This window comes from Sus scrofa, chromosome 9 (assembly GCF_000003025.6).
Source record: "Sus scrofa isolate TJ Tabasco breed Duroc chromosome 9, Sscrofa11.1, whole genome shotgun sequence".
NCBI classification, from domain to species: Eukaryota; Metazoa; Chordata; class Mammalia; order Artiodactyla; family Suidae; genus Sus; species Sus scrofa.
The window spans coordinates 69393735-69411928 of record NC_010451.4 but is presented as its reverse complement, the minus strand read 5'-3'; the positions used below and the strand labels follow the sequence as shown (position 1 = coordinate 69411928).

At 35.5% G+C, this 18194-nt stretch overlaps 1 protein-coding gene across 1 annotated transcript in view; it reads right to left on the bottom strand.

Annotated features, from left to right (window-relative positions):
* ZNF804B (zinc finger protein 804B) overlaps positions 1-18194 on the bottom strand; it is a 516857-nt gene that overhangs the window by 88457 nt on the left and 410206 nt on the right. The window contains exon 2 of the mRNA XM_021063357.1: positions 13815-13958. Within this exon, the coding sequence (XP_020919016.1) occupies positions 13815-13958 (144 nt within the window). The remainder of the gene's footprint in view (positions 1-13814; positions 13959-18194) is intronic.

Here is an 18194-nt window from a genome sequence, read left to right as displayed (position 1 = left end):
TCCTGACTTTGTTCTCCCTCATAAGAACAACAACTAATAGCTATTCAAGAATAAGACACACTGAGAAAATCTGAGAACATAGGGGTGAGGCTAAAGTACCCCCTACAGTATGGAGACCAAGACATGGCAACAGAAGGTAGGAGAAGCAATTATACATTCATCTCATTGTTCCTCCCCCAGGCCAGTGCTTTCCCCACTTGGAGAGCCCTCCTCTCAGACCCCATTTTCTCCAGAGGGAAAAGAGAACCCGTGGGGACAACCAGCCTCTATCCCCAGCACTGTGGGTCACTTTATGGGAGCCCCACTCTGATCTGATCACACCCCAGACTTCAAGGGAATCTACAGGGCTCAACCACTGGGAATCTTGTGGGAATCAGGGAACCACTGGGAATCAATCATGACAGACAACTAGCACTTGGATCATTGCAAACTGAGTTCATATGTACAATGCTCAAGTAGCCATCACAACCAATAACTGTGCTTATCTGAAGAACTAATTCAGTGTTATACACTGACCAGGAAACTCAGCAAGATGCAAATCTGCCTGATTTGTATTCTCTAAATAAAGAGTTTTGCTGACCCTAGAGCTTAGCTTGTCCAGATTCAAGCAGGAGCTGTCACAGTCCTGCTTACTCTGGAGTGTGTCTTCCAGCTACATTTGACCAGAGAGCCTGCCAAAATCACCTGGAAGTTGTGCAACTCCGCAATGTTTGAGCAGAAAGTGGGTAAAAACAGAAGATCACCCACTGGAACAAAGCTAGGACAATTGGACTTCTGTCCTATGTATAGGCAGGGGAATTAACTCAGAGTCAAGGCTGAAGGTAGCTTCTGGACCCTACCAATCTTAGAGACTGTTAAGGAAACTGGCAGTTGCCTGGAGCATCCCCTCCTCAACCTTCCCAGGCAAGGGAGATGGGACATAGACCCATCAAGTGTGGTGCCCAGCCCCAGGTGACCAGAAGGCTGGTGAGAACACCTGGAAGCTGTGTGACCCAGCAGCATTTCAGCTGAGAGCAGAGCAGTGGACCAGTCGTTTGCAGAGCAAAGCCAGTGGACCTGTTTAACCAAGAAAATTGGGGTTCAGATCAGCTTGAGTTAAGACAAAAAAGAACTTTATCAACATTCGAGCTGTTTATTTCACTGCACCAGCGTGGAGAAACCAGTTCATAGTCCTGGTCATTGATGATTATAACCTCCAGCTTGCCCAACTAAGGAACCTAAGCAGGACATTTGGAAAGCTGCAAAGCCTGTCCAAAAGCCATGCTTACAATGACGTCTGAACAAAGAGCATAGCCTATGGCTTTTCTCATCTGCAAAGCAAGACTAATGGCCTCACTCAACCAGGGAATTTGGTACACAATCTTGCCTGTTTCATTTCACCCAACAATGAGTAGAACAGGCTCTGAGTCCCATCCTGCTGCCCTGCTACAACAGGGAAGCTCATTCATAATATTATCTATTAAAGAATGTAGTATCCAGTATTGACCTTCTAGTAAGCCTGACCAGGGAAACTAGGCAACTGCAGTGCCACCTCACACCTTCACTGGGTTATAAAATAAAGCCAGCAGTACTGTCCAACTTTTCTCAGTGAGTGACATATACCCCATCCTCAAATATAGAGCCTGAATTGTTGTCCTGCCCCTAACTAAACCATAGGAGAAGGCCCCATTTGTCCAAGGATATCACCAGCAGGCACAGCCAGAAACCTAGTCTGAGATGACTAGTGAAGGTCTGTCTCTGCCAAAGCAAACCTTCAAAGTCTGGAGGAGGAAACTCATTACTCAGTTGTGCAGATACCAGTGCAAGGAATTCTGGATCACAAACAAACAAAAATAACATTGTTAACTTTTAAGGTAGTTGAATTTATTAATCTCTATTTTTGTGATTTATGGAGGTTATTTTGTATGTTGTTATGAAAATATTCCTTACACTCAAATCATAAGCAGATTCTCCTATATTTTCACTGTTAGGCCTTTAGACCACCTGGAATAGACTTTTATGTATGGTGCAGAGTGAAGAGCTAATTTAGTGTGTAACAAGCTGTCCTATCAACAACATTAATACATAATCCACTGTTTTGTAAATTTTGTCTGTTACATGTCACATTCTCATGTGTGAATGGGACTGTTTCAGGTTCTCTGTTTGGCTCCATTGACCTTTGTTTATCCTTGTGCCAATATTGCACTGCATTCATTACTATCACTACAGTACAAATATTAGATTTTTGGTAAATAAGTTTTTTCTTTTCATCCTCATCATTCTCTTTCAAAACTGACTTATTTGTTCTTGGACATTAGCTCTACTATATAGATTATATAATCTGCTTTTATTAAGATCCATGAAAAATCATATAGATATTTTCATTAGAATTACATTAAAATTGGAGTTCCTGTCATGGCTCAGTGGTAATGAACCAGCATTGCCATGAGCTGTGGTGTAGTTGCAGACATGGCTCAGATCCTGCATTGCTGTGGCTATGGCATAGGCCAGCAGCTATAGCTTCAATTTGACCCCTAACCTGGGAATATCTATATGCTGCACCTGCAGCCCTGAAAAACAAATGAAAACAAACAAACAAAAAAAGGAAACAAAAGAAAAGAAAATTTCATTAAAATTATAATTTGATAATTTTATGATTTGTCTTCTCATTTATGAACATAGTATGTTACTTTGTTTAATAAATTTATTTATTAATGCCCTTTAATAAAAAATTTGCCTATGAAACACTTGCATATTTTTTGCGTCACCAAAAAAAAAACTGATAAAGCTCTAATAACTGAGCTTAAAAATTTATGAACTATCAGATAAAGAATCTAGATAATCCTCTTAAGGAAATTTAGTGAACTGTAAGAACACACAGACAGAAAACTAAATGAAATTAGAAAATCAATAAAGGAACAAAGTGAGAATTTTGACAAAGTAATAAAAACCATCAAAAAATAAAAGAGAAAGAAATCCTAGAGTTGAAAAATATAACTGTATTGAAGAATTCAATATAGTTTCAAAAGCAGACTTGATCATGATCATGATTCAGTGACCTGAGGGTAGGACATTAGAAGTTACCCAGGGAAAAGAAGGGAAACAAGGAGTTAAAAAGCCTCCAAGACTTTAGAAACACAATGAAAAGAAACAATATTCACATTATGGGAATTCTAGAAAGAGAAGGGAGAGGAAAAAAGAAAAAAAGACTGAAAGCGTATTTAAAGTAATTATGGTTGAAAATTTCCCAAACCTGGAGAGACAAATAGAAATCCAAATCCATGAGGCCTAAGTACCCCTCATAGGTTGGACCCAAATATTATAATTAAATTGTTAAAAGTCAAATACAAGGAAAGACTTTGAAAAGCATCAATAAGAGAAAAGTTACATACTAGCGTATTCCACATAGGTTTATTGGCAGATTTCTTAAAAGAAACATTTCAAGCCAGGAGAAAAAGGGATGATATATTTAGAATATCAAAAGAAAAAAAACCTAGCAACCAAGAATAATATATCTAGTGAAGCTGTCCTTCAGAGATGAAGGAGGGATAAAAACTTTCCCAAACAAACAAAAGCTGAGTAAATTCATTACCACTAGACCTGCCTTATAAGAAATGCTAAAGCAAAATATTTGAGTAAAATAGATAATTAATATCATAAAAACATCAAGAGCTCACATAAAACACACTAGTAATGGTAATTATATAGTCAAAGTTAGAATTCAGAATTTGGTAATGGTGGCACATAATTCAATTATAACTCTTCTTTAAAAGTTGAAAAAATAAACATAGTAAAAATAATCATAACTAAAATAATCTTTTATTAGTTACACGATATAAAAATTTGTAAATTGTAACAGCAATTAAAACGTGAGGATGAGGAGAAGCAAAAGTATAAACTCTAGAAATGCTACTGAAGTTAAGTTGCTATGTCAAAACATACTAATACCAAAAGACATTTAAACATGATAAAGACAGCAGGATAAGAAACAAGGAACAATTAGTCTAAAAAAAAAAAGGCTACAATTAACAAAAAAACAATAATAAATCTTTACCTATCAATAACTAGTTTAAAGAAAAATGGATAAAATTCTCCAATCAGATGACATACAATGTCTGAATGGTAGAAGAAAGAAAGGACGAAAAAAAGAAAGGAAGAAAGAAAGGAAGAGAAGGAAAGAAAGAAAGAAAGGGAAAGAAAATGATAAAAAAACAATTTCCAATGATCTGTTTCTTATAAGAGATTCACTTTGAACAATATTATATACCAAATAGACCTAAGAGATATATACATAATATATTATTCAACAACAGCATAATACATTCTTCACAAATGCACACAGAACATTTTTTAGTGTGGACCACGCATTGGGCCACAAAATAATTCTTAGAAAATTCAAGAAGATTGAAATCATGGCAAATATCTTCTCTGACCATGATGGCCTGAAAACAGAAGTCAGTAACAAAAGAAAAACTGGAAAATTCATGAACATGTGAAATTGTTCTGAAAAATCAATGAATCAAAGAATACATTAAAGGAGAAGTAAAAAACTTTCCTGAGACAAACAAAAATGAAAACACAACATATCAGAATTTATGGGATGCAGCAAAAGCAATTCTAAGAGGGAAGTTTATAGCAATAGACACCTATGTTCATAAGCAAGAAAAACTCCAAGTAAATATCCTAAACTGAGCCCACCATTTTAGAAGAAGAAATGGAATAATAAATATTAGTGCAGAAATAAATGAGACAGATGAAAACGAAGTAACAGATATCAGAGTTATAAAGGAAGGAGTGAAACTGTCTCTACTTGGAGAGGACATAATTTTAGAGTGAAAACCCTAAAGACTCAACCAAAAAACTATTAGATCTAATAAATGAATTTCAGTAAAGTTGTAGGATATAAAATCAACAAACAAAAAACAGTAGCCTGTCTATACACTAACAACAGATTTTATGAAAAAGAAATAAACCAATTGCATTCACAACAGCATCGAAAACTACAAACTGCTTAGAAATAAATTTAACCAATGCAGTGAAATCTCTCTTAAAAACTACAAGACATTGATGAAAGAAATCTAAGAAGATGAATAAATGGAAAGGTATCCAAAGTTCACAGATTAGAAGTATTAATGTTAAAATGCCAATAATACAAAAATATATTTATAGATTTGATGCAATCCCTATTCCAACAGCATTTTTTACAGAAGCAGAAAAAAGCATTCTTAAAATTTATATGGAACTACTAAAGACCAAAAGTCATCCAAGAAGTTCTGAGACAAAAGGACAGAAAGATAACACACTGATTTCAACCTATATTATATTACTATAATTCGATTACTATAAAAACAGTGGGGTGCTGACAAAAATAAATGCACAGAACAAGAACAAAGAATTAAGAGCCCAGATATAAATAAGCCCAAGCACATATGGTCAACTAATATTTGATGAGGGAGCCAAGCATATTCAATGGAGAAAAGACAGTCTTTTCAATAAATGGTACTAGGATAACTGAATATTCACATGTAAAAGAATTAAACTAGATGCCTGTTTTATACCACTCACAAAAATTGATTCAAAATAAATTAATAATGTGCACTGTTGGTGGGATTGGACAGAGGATCCTCAAAAAATTAAAAGAGAACCACTACGTGATCCCGCAATTCTACTTCTGAGAATATGCCCAAATGAAACAAAAACGTTAACTTGAAAAGATATCTGCACTTCCAACATTCATAGGAGCATTATTTACAATAGCTAAGACATGGATACAACTTAAATATCCATTGATGGATGAATGGATAAAGAAGTTGTGGTATGTATACATACAATGGAATATTATTCAGCCATTAAAAATGAGGGACTCTACCATTTGTGGAAACATGAGTAGAACTTGAAGGCATTATTCTAAGTGAAATAAGTTAGACAGAGAAAGACAGATATTGTGTGATTTCACTTATATGTGGAATCTAAAAATACACATACAAAAACTCACAGAAAAAGAGATCAGATCAGATTTGTGGTTATGGAGGGTGGGGGTGAGAATTTGGAGGAAGGTGGTCAAAAGACACGAATCACCAGTTATAAGCTAAATAAATACTAGAGATAAAATGTACAACATGATAACTATAGTTAACACTGCTGTATGATATATGGGAGAATTTAAGAGAATGGACTCTAAGAGTTCTCACCACAAGGAGAAAATTTTCTTTTCTCTTTCTTTTTATTGTATCTGGATGAGATGATGGATGTTAGCTTGAATATACTGTGGTAATCATTTCACAATATATGTAAATCAAATCATCATTCTGCATATATGAACCTTATATAGTGATATGTGTCAATTATTTCTAAACAAAACTTATGAAATAAAAAAGTGATAAATCAATAGAGTGAATATATTAATGTAGGACTTAGTAGCATGATCAATTCTAGAAGCTCACCTATTCGGCTATTCATTTTAAAAAATATTTATTAAGACATTACTATGTGCTAGACCTTGCTCTAAGTTCTAGGAATTCTGGGATACATGACCAAGAGAGTCAACAAAGCCCTACTCCTCTTTCTGTGGAGTTAATGGCAGGGAAGAGGGTGAGGGGCAAAAAATTCAAAAAATAAATTCCTTTTTTTTAAAACAGTATTAAGTAATTGTGTGCTGGTATATCAGCCCTATGGAAAAATCAATGAAACATATAAGGCTCTGATATTTGTGACTCTCCCACCATGCTGATTTCAAGGTATCAATGGTTTAGGAACCAACTCAAAGAATTCTTGAATATAAACAATTGGCTCTGGAGAGCCTGTACAAGTCAACTCCAACCATCACTGATAGTACCAACAGGATATTAGGATTTAGAGAACTGACAACTGATTACTTGAGTTTGAGTGCAAAGAAAATATCCTGCAGAAGTGGTAACATTGAGCTCAGACAGGACAAATGTAAAGAAGAACTAGAAAGTTGAAAGTCATCTGAAAAAATATCTCTGGAAGAAAGAGATATGGCTAATGCACTAAAGCAGGAAAGTGCTTGGGATATCTGAAAATCAGAAAGAGCCAGAACATAGTTTTCAAGTTTATTTTTCAATTTGAAGCTAACTTTGATATCAAAGATCCTGCCAGGTGAAAGCAGTATTTTAGAAGAGGTAAATTATGATTTGGAAGCTAAGATCAGTTTTGGTTCTTTTGTACTTTTTGCTATTAGAGGTTGAAATTACTGGTGGGTAATTCCTGGTGAGGAGGAGGGATATAACTATAAAACCTGCAAGAAATCTGGAGCTATAGAATGCAAAATACAGCAGGAAATAAATATTATTCTATTTTACCAACATTTATGGTTCTGAGAGTGGTCATTCCAGACACTCTAGTCTATATTTCTTCTTCAATCTTGCCAATCCTACCAATCAAATATACTTTTAAATTTTGGTGCCATATTAAGAGGATTAGTAGCTTAAACATATGATGCTGAAATGTATCATTGAGTAGTATTTGGAGAAAATATAAATCAAATTCTAGGAACCAAGCAAAAGTAACTGGGTAGAATTCATTCAGCAGCTTTAAGAGTCTTTTCCTCTTGGAGTCAAGATGACAAAAATGCTTCTGTTTTGTTTATTTTATCCTGAGCAAGTAGATACAGGGAAGATTAAGAACAATATTTTAAGAATGAATTGCATTTCTCTAATAATCAGTCATGTTGAGAATTATTTCATGTGCTTGTTGGGCCATCTGTATATCTTCCTTGGAGAAATGTCTATTCAGGTCTTTTGCCCATTTTTTTCAATTGGGTTGTTGGCTTTTTTGCTGTTGAGTTGTATAAGTTGTTTGCATATTTTAGAGATTAAGCCCTTGTCAGCTGCATCACTTGAAACTATTTTCTCCAATTCTGTAAGTTGTCTTTTTGTTTTGTTTTTGGTTTCCTTTGCTGTGCAAAAGCTTGTCAATTTAATTAGGTCCCAGTGGTTTATTTTTGCTTTTATTTCTGTTGCTTTGGGAGATTGACCTGAGAAAATATTTGTAAGGTTGATATCAGAGAATGTTTTGACTATGTTCCCTTCCAGGAGTTTGATGGTATCTTGATTATATTTAAATCTTTAAGCCATTTTGAGTTAATTTTTGTGTGTGGTGTGAGGGTGTGTTCTAGTTTCATTGATTTGCATGCAGCTGTCCAGGTTTCCCAGAAATACTTGCTGAAAAGACTGTCCCATTTTATGTTCTCGACTCCTTTGTCAAAGATTAACTGACCACAGGTGTCTGGGTTTATTTCTGGGTTCTCTATTCTGTTCCATTGGTCTGTATGTCTGTTTTGGTACCAGTACCACACTGTCTTGATGACTGTGGCTTTGTAATATTGCCTGAAGTCTGGGAGAGTTATTTCTCCTGCTTGGTTTTTGTTCCTCAGAATTGCTTTGGCAATTCTGGGAATGTCATTTGCAGCAACATGGATGGATCTAGAGACTCATACTGAGTGAAGTAAGTCAGAAAGAGAAAGACAAATACCATATGAAATCACTTATAACTGGAATCTAATATAGGGAACAAATGAACCTTTCCACAGAAAAGAAAATCATGGACTTGGAGAATAGACTTGTGGTTGCCAAGGGGGAGGTGGAGGGAGTGGGATGGATGGGGTACTTGGGGTTAACAGATGCAGAATATTGCCTTTGGAATGGATTAGCACTGAGATCCTGCTGTGTAGCACTGTGAACTATGTCTGGTCCCTTATGATGGAGCGTGATAATGTGAGAAAAAAGAATGTATACATGTATGTGTAACTGGGTAACCATGCTGTACAGTAGAAAATTGACAGAACACTGTAAACCAGCTATAATGGGAAAAAAAATAAAAATCATTTTATATATATTGGGTGGAGTTCAAATCCAGGCTTGAGACTGAACAGCTCCTCCTGAGTGAAAATAAATCCTATTGTGAAGCAAAAGAAGATTAGGAGGATTAAGTGTCACATGTGGAGGATGTAAAAGTAGATTTATTTTTATTATTGAAGGTATTTTTATGGGTTAATTGTATAGGGATCTGGTTCGTTTGTTTTTCTTAATTGAGATAAGCCAGAATGTCTCTGGGGCAAGAGAGACTTGTGCTATGAGGATGTATACTATTTGTTTCAGTATTATGCATTTGCAGCCAATAGTCTTGAGAAAGGGATTATGACTCAGTAGGCTCAGAAGGAATTAATTGTTACTGACATGTTAGCTATATTAATTTTTACAGTACTCTCTTTTTCCAAGTGATTGTTACTTGTATACACATTCAAATTTCCTTTGTAGTAATGTTCAACCTTTACACAGAATTTTAAAAACATTCAGGGCAAGAGCTTAAACGATTGAGTTATTTCCAAAAACATGAGTTACGTATGGCATGTAGTTGTGAAAACTAGAATTTCATTTTTTTTCCCTGTTGAAGAAATAGAAAAAAAAAATTTAGCTTTGTTACTGATAGGCTTTTGCCATAAGAAATAAATCTCAATTTTTATTAAATTATAGAAAACATTACTAAACATCCAATGGAATTATTTTAAAACTATGAATCCCAGATTATTCTACTCTGTAAATCTGCATGTTAATTTATTTCTCTAGAGTTACAATAAATCTGTGAATAATATAACTTTTGCAGTAGAATAAATTAAACACCTAGTACTGCTATTTAAATACAAGGCAACACAAAAACTTTAGAAATCTCTTATTAAACTGAAGGATTCTGAGTAATTATAAACGAGAGAAGGAAGGTAAAGAGGATAATTCAGATTATCCTGTTACTAGTTCTAAGCTATTCTATTAATAAGTAATAGAATTAATTCCATGTGATTTGGATTTACTTCGAAGTGTACCGAAAGACCACATTGTTGAAAATTCAACGGAAGAGACCAGATATTTCCTCTGAATCTACATGGAGAACAAAATTAAGGCAAATGTTCATCTTACTCAGACCAGAAAAGACATTCATCCAAATCTCAACTTCATCATTATAATCAGCATCACAATCAAGAAGAGCCCTTACTGAAGCAAGAACCAAACTGACATTATTTAGCTTTGGAATTTGAAAAGAAGGAAAAAAAAAGATTTTTGCATATTTTACTTTAGTGCAAACTTCCTTTATTTGTACCTAAAATTCAGTTTCACTTAAAGAAAAAAAAAAAAAACACTGTAAATTCGGCTTTATTTAAAAATCAAGTAATTTTCAAAGTATTTTGGGAAAAAAATAAATCTTTAGATGGAAGTATTTCAACATTTATCCAAGAAAGCAGTCTTACAAGGTCTCTAGCAAATTTAATTATTCCAGTGTTTCTCCAAGTGGGCAGAATGACAAAAGTCTGCATAATATTCCTGAGTCGATCACAAGGAATTTAGAAAATGACCTTAAATCAGTTTACCAGGAGATCACAGCTTTTTTTCATATCCAGATATAAGTTGTCAGTCTATGCATTAAATCTACTGAAGTATGTTTTAATATAGCCACAAGGTGGGGGGATAGAAATCCCAGACAGAGGAAGATTATGAGCCAATATGAACAGGTGGAAAAGCATAATGCATCTTTTAAGAAACTGTAGGGAAATTATGGGTTTGCAGGAGAAAATATGGAAATGGATGCCAGAGGCAAACTGTGAACATTTTAAATGACAAAGTCATTTAGACTTTTTAAAAAGTCAGCCATTGAAGATTTCCAAGGAGGCGGGTGTTAGTATAAACGTGGTAGTTTGGGAAGATTACTCTGGCTATAAATGGATAGGCTGGCGTGGGACAGGGAAAATACTGAGGCAAGGAATCCGGTTAGAGGGACCTAGCAAATAGAGTAAGATTAAATTTGAATGGTGAAAAGAGAATACAATATGAAGAATGAGAACAAGGTCTACTATAAGAGAAGAATATGAGGAATGAGATGGTTTAAAGGATTCTTAAAGAGCTCCCTAAGAGACTGATGGTGACTTTAGTGATCACAGTGAATCTTTTGCAGCTTCTCTGAGTGGGGTCGTGCTTTGTAACTACTCTATGCCTTGATACAGGTTTTCTACCATGAAGGACCTACCATTCCTGGTAGGTTAACGCAGTTAAATTCTAATTCATTCTTTGAGAATTCCAGTTCATTTATCATGTCTTCATTCTTAAATAATTTCTGGCTATCCTCTTAGTATCCTAGACATACAATTTCTACAACATTTAAATCAATGTATTTTAAAGAATGATCAATTAGGTTATAGGTTTCCCAATCACATTACAGGCTCCCTGAAGTTAGAGATCAAACATGTTTATTTTTCACAAATGAAACAGCAGCACATAGTGGAAATCCAATCACTGTTTGAACAGGGGCGGGCCTGGGAATGTCAGAATGCTAGGAAGCCTAAAGAGAAACAGAAATGGGCAAATAGATGGAGTCCAAGGAAAGGTTGTTTGATCAACATGCTGAAAAGCCAATGGAAATAAGATTGAGAAAAATGATAAAAAGGGAAGTGGATAAAGCAGAATTCCAGAGTGCAAGATAGGCTGTGGAATGCAAAGCAAGTGTGGAGAATTCACTCTCCCATAGTTCAGTACCTCATACATTTTGCAAAAGAGGCCATATGCTCCTTCATTTCATCACCTTAGCTGCATGTGTTTCCACTCTCAAGAATACCATTCCCTCTTGAGCCTCTTTTTCCACATTTATTTATATATACATTTAAGGCATACATCAAATGTCGCTATCCCATGAGAACTTTCCTGGTCACTTACTTCTTTCAATCCCCAGAATGACTTTTTTTTTTTTTTTTCTTAATATTCAGCCTGAAGAACTCCTACATAAAATTTACTTTGGGTCATAGTTTTGGGAAGTTATAGATATATTCTGGGAAGTTTATCTTCATACATATATTCTGTCTGATAAATGACAAAAGGATGATAGAATTAGAATCGTCATTTTATACCTCAAAGTAAAGTAATGGATTTAAGCAAATGACCATCTATAGGTACAAGAACCATTAATGGAAAAAGGTCTGCGGGGTACTTAATGGTGGACAGAACAAAGAAATAGTAGTACCTAAACTAATGCTCAAACTTTGAGTTCTAAAAAGAAAGAAAAAACTAGATATTATATACCTCCTTATGGAAACACACGATACTCCCTCTAGTATATTTTTGCTAAAAAAAAAAATATGAACCTGAATTTGAGCAGATTTTATTTGTAACAATCAGTTTAAAGGAAATACAGAAGACAGAGAAAATGTGAAAAGACAACACTGGGTTGTGTTCAGCAAAATCCTTAATGTGTTTCAGTTTTCAACAAATAAATTGCAAGGATTAAAGTTTAAAGATGTAGTGCAAAATCTATAGTTTAAATATGTAGCAAAGGAAACAAAGCTATGTCAACCAAAAGTATGATATCTTTGGATCTTGATTTCCACAAGCCCAAATTTATAAATTTCTTACGACACAAATGAAGAAGACACCCCTGATTTCACGTAATTATTGTTAAACCTTAGGCATGATACTGGTCTTGTTGTTTAAGCATCATTATATATCTTGAAAAACGTTCAGATGAAAAGATATGATATCTGGAATTGGCTTCAAAATAATGCACAGTGGTGGCAGGAGTGGGAGAATGAGTGATGGCACTGTAAATAAAACAAGACTGTTTTGGAGTTGGATGGCAGCCACATAGTTCATAATTTATATATGTCTGAAAATTTCTATTTTGTATCATTTTAAAAGTTCCCAGGCCCCATATCAGAACTATTGAATTAGACTATCTAAAGGAGAATCTGGGAAACTGTATTGATAACAGGTTCCAAAGTGATCATTATGTGCACTAAGATTTGGGAATCAGTCCTAAATAATTCATCCTACTGTTTTTGCTCTTATAAGACACATTCAGTCAATTATATATGCATGCTGTATCTTTAAAGATAGACACTGTCTTGCCTCTTCCAAAACCGTAAATTTTTATATGTGCTCAATAAATATTAGTGATGTTAGTAAAAATATTTATTGCTCTCACTCTGAATGAATATTGTAGGTCTAGACCATCCAAGGCTTATACATATATACCAAGATGTTAGGAGTCCGCACCTTCTCAGCTCTTAGCAATAATCCTCTGGCCACATGGAATATCTTTCTTAGTGGTATTTAAAACTCCTGATTCCTAGAAGGCCAATATTTTCATACCTCTTGCAACAAGGATAAAATTTAACAAACGAGAACAATAACTTTCTATTTCATAGAAAGATGGCAATAGAGAATCTTAGTATCTATATGTATAATATCTGCATTAAATTTATATTTATATATGTGTGTGTGTATATATATATATGTCCTTTTATGAAAAAGAAATGTGATGTGATATGCTTATACCTGCATTATCCCTCAATTGTGCCTTTGATATTTTTGTTGTTTGTGTGCAATGGTTCATTTATTAAGCAACTACTTTCACTCTCCTAAGACAGTATTCTTAGGGAAATGAAACCTTTTACTGAGGTTTCTTTTCCCCAAAGACAGTATTCCCCATAATTTGGAACTCTTGAAAAAACTCCATGCTAGATTCTGTCCTGGTACCGGTCCAGTGTTTTAGATCTGCTACTAATTAGCTAGGTGGTTTTGAATCTTACACTATTTTTACTGGGTCCTAGTTTCCCCATATATATAATTCTAAAATAAATGTCAATCTATTATTAGATCATCTGTAAGTTAACCTACAGTTTTACATTCTTTCTAGGAAAAAGTATTTAAATAGCAAATACAACCTTAAAGAAAAAATCAGATACAAAATGGTTTCATCTCAGCATCCCAGATGAGGACACATTGTGTTCTGAAGGTATAAATCCAGGAACATGAAGGATATTTCCCACTCGGACTTACCTGCTTATGAGCATGATCATAAGAATTAATATGATTGTCAAACTCCTGGTGTTTGTGGTATTGCTTGTCACATAATTCACAGTAAAAGTTTGCTTTTACATCTTCCAGAGCCTTTGCTGTGGACTTCTCCTTTTCTGGAAAATCCTTAAAAAAAAAGGCAAACAATGTTGGTTATATTTCTCTCTAATAACCTAACCAGAGCTCTTATTACTTAAGTTTGGATTTAATTTTACTGTGACTAAAAGAATACAGTTAGGCTTATTATATTTCAGAAATTCACAGCATTATGGAAATAACTTTCAGCTCAGCCTTAGCCCTAAGTTATCAATAAACACATAATGAACTATCCCAAAGGTGCCCTCAGCTGCCATGTGGTCATTATTCATTCTTCTTGCCACACATTTCCAGGTGTGGTTCTGCTGACTTGCCTAACTGGAGGACTCACTTCCATTTCCTCTGCCTATCCAATGACCCATCTCTACTGCAACGTTTTATTGGGATATTGCTTGTATTGTTTTATATCATTTACCTACTGCTTCATGTATCTAGCCTACCTGAGATCATCAGTGTTGGAACTTACTATTCTCCCTTCACATAAAGCCTTTTTCCACCATGTTAAATTGGTGTCCTCATATTCCTTTCCCAATACCCAGCTCTTTGCCCCCTCTGGGAAGCCTTTTCCATGACATTTCCAGGAAGAGAGCACTTCCACTATGTTGCCAATTACCAAACACATCCATGATCATTCCTACTTCATCTCCTTCATAGGCATTTTTTTTGTCTTTTTAGCTATTTCTTGGGCCGCTCCCGTGGCATATGGAGATTCCCAGGCTAGGGGTCCAATCGGAGCTGTAGCCACCGGCCTACGCCAGAGCCACAGCAACGCAGGATCCGAGCCGCGTCTGCAACCTACACCACAGCTCACGGCAACATCGGATCATTAACCCACTGAGCAAGGGCAGGGACCGAACCCGCAACCTCATGGTTCCTAGTCGGATTTGTTAACCACTGCGCCACGACGGGAACTCCGCATTTCTTTTTTTTTTTTTTTTTTTTTTTTGATGCTACCATTACGTTTTTGTATTCCATACAATTCCATCTTCAGCCAACTGACTCAAGCCCTCTACATACATTCTCCCTGGGTGACTGTATTCACACTATAGTTAAAGATTTATTTATCCATATTCTCTAACTCCAGTTTAACCTTCTTCCACAAGCATCCACTCTGGCTTGATATTGCCAGTGAGTTTATCACATAGTTTTCAAAATTATTAAGCTTACAAATTTGACTATGCTCCAGCTCAGAGCTTTGGCCACATCATTCCCCTGCTTAAAATCCTCTTGAATTCTCTCATTGCCTATAGAATAATAGAGACTAATGTTTACTGAGAATAAACTATGTGCCAGGTATCAGGTGAAGTATGTGAATTATCTCATGCATTCCTCACAACACCCCTATAAAAAGTACATTCTATTTTAATCTACATTTTACAGATGCATGAGCCAGAACTCAGAGAGATCACACAGTTATGGACATTGAGTTAGCAAATGGAGAAAGGATTTGAATTCAAATAACCTATGCCTAGCTTACTTGTTAATAAATAGCTGGGTTTTACCATCTCCCTTTAAGGCCAATCCCCTTAATATACCACACCAGTGCCTTCCTACCTCATCCATGTCATCTTATATCAATCCCTGCTCCCATACTTTATCCTAACTTTATTAGCAGACATGCCACATGACATTAAAAAATCTGTTTACATGTCTATTGCTTCTGTAAATCTTATGAAGACAGGAACTGTTTTATTCATTTCCATGTCCACAGTACCAAATGCATTGTCTAGCCCAGAATAAGTGCTTATTTCCTATGCATTACAGAAGTTAATGGATAATGGTGGCTTACATATTCAGGCCTTCTACCATTACGCAGGTTCTTCTCTATGATCCCAGTGCCTAAATAAAAGAATGACTGGCACAGAGAGGGTACCAAATAAATATGTAGAGAGAACAAGGATGAATAAAATAAAGAATGAGTTTTAGCTTTGTTTCTTCAAAATGACTCACCTTCTATTAAAGGAAATTAGGCCATAAACCTAAATCATAGAGGCATCACTGCTCAGACAAGAAAGCAAGCACAGGGAATTGAGGCAGATTTTCACAGGGTCGGGTAAAATGATGGGGTAAAATGATGGGGTGATTGATTAAAACATGGGAACATAATGATTTGAACCCAAATATGAGTCTTATATGCATGGCAAAAAGGAGGAAAGACATGAGAAATATTAACAAATAGCAAACTAGACCAATAGGCAAATCTAGATTGCCTACCTAAGAGAGGCGAGGTAGAAGTTTGGTTACATTGTAGGCTAATGGGGCATAAAAAAGCTACTCTAGAGGATGTATCCAGTAAGGAGAATATGGACACCAATTTCAAGAAAAAACACAATTGCTCAAAGAACCAAGATAATGTAGTCACTTGATAATTGAGGGAGCATTATAGCACTGGGGTAGAGCAAATCATTTGCAGTAATAAGCTTAGAATCAGGAGAAATCTTTCTCATTAGGAATTTTTCGATGCTCTTTCTTAGTATACTCGTAGGGATTGGACTGGAACAAAGGACTACTTCGGTTTATGCATAGTTCCCCTTACTTTATAATGACACAGGAACAACAGCTTTGGAAAACTGAGCATGTGCCTTAGATACTGAGTAACTCTGCCTCAGTGCTCAAAAAAAAAAAAAATGCCTTCACTTCATTAACTGGGAGTGGAGGGGGGGGTGGCAACTTAGATATACAGTGAATCTGTAGTTTAAAATGTATTTTCATATTACTCCAGATTATGAGAAGGATTTTATGACAATAGTTCAATGGTCAGGAGTGAAACTTCGCTGGTTAATTTTGGCATCTGTATTTAAACATCTTTTATATAGAACTACCATATGATCCATCAACACCATTCCTGGGCATATATCTGGACAAAACTACAATTCAAAAAGATACATGCACATGCATGTTCATAGTAACACTCTTTATAGTAGTCAAGACAAGGAAACAACCTAAAGGTCCATCAACAGATGAATGGATTAAGAAGATGTACATATATACAATGGAATACTACTCAGTCATAAAAAGAATGAAATAAAGTCATTTGCAGCAACATGGATGCAAATAGATATTTTCATATTAAGTGAAGTAAGTCAGAAAGAGAAAGACAAATACTATGGGAAATCACCTAAATGTGGAATATAAAATAAGGCACAGGTCGGAGTTCCCATTGTGGTTCAGTGGGTTAAGGATCTGGCATTGCCACAAGCGTGGCATAGGTCACGCAAGCAGATTGGATCTGGTGTTGCTGTTGCTATGACGTAGGCCCTAGGCGCAACTCCACTTCAACCTCTGGCCTGGGAATTTCCATATGCTACAGGTGCAGCCGTATAGAGAAAAAAAAATATGGCCCAAATGAACCTATCTACAAAACAGAAACAGACACAGAGACATAAAGAACAGACTTGTGGTTGCCAAGGGGGTGGGATGGATGGGGAATTTGGGATTAGTAGATGCAAATTATACTTTTAGGACGGGTAGACAATGAGGTCCTACTGTACAGCACAGAGAACTATATCCAATCTCTTGGGATAGAACATGATGGAAGGCAATATACACATTTTATATATATATAATATACACATACACACACACATCCCCTCTCTATTATATATATATGACTAGGTCACTTTGATGTGTAGCAGAAATTTGCACAACATTGTAAATCAAGTATACTTTAATCAAAAATCTTTTTCTTCGAAAACATCTTTTAATTATATTTCATGCCTCTTAAGGAAAATGTTATAATTATAAGAGCACTATAAGTTAAAATGTTAAGAGTATAACATTTCCATCATATATCATTTTCTGTCAACATTCACATTTTACAGAGTCATTTTTGTCTCTCTCTCTTTTTTTTTTTTTTTTGCCAGGGAATGGTGTTGATGTACCCATTTATCTTCCCTCCAAGGAACTAATGATATTCCCTAGGGCATATCCTAGCCCCTTATTAAGAGAGGAAGAATGCCCAGTGGGATATAAATGTCATTAGCAAAACATTTGGTTCACAATCCGGGCTGTCCCTCAAAGCTGGAAGTAAAAGCATAAACCCAAGAGCATGTGATTATGGAGCAGAAATGAGGAATCTGAGGTCTGAGGGTAGAAATCTCAGACAGAAGAGAATACAAGCCAAGAGTTGGGTTGGGTAGAGGAATCACAGAGAACAAGATTAAACTGGAGTTGTCTCATAGTACAAGCACCATGACCTACTGGTCCATAGTATTACTCAACAAAAAGTAAATCTACTCTCAAGTAGGCAATCCATGGGAATGGAAC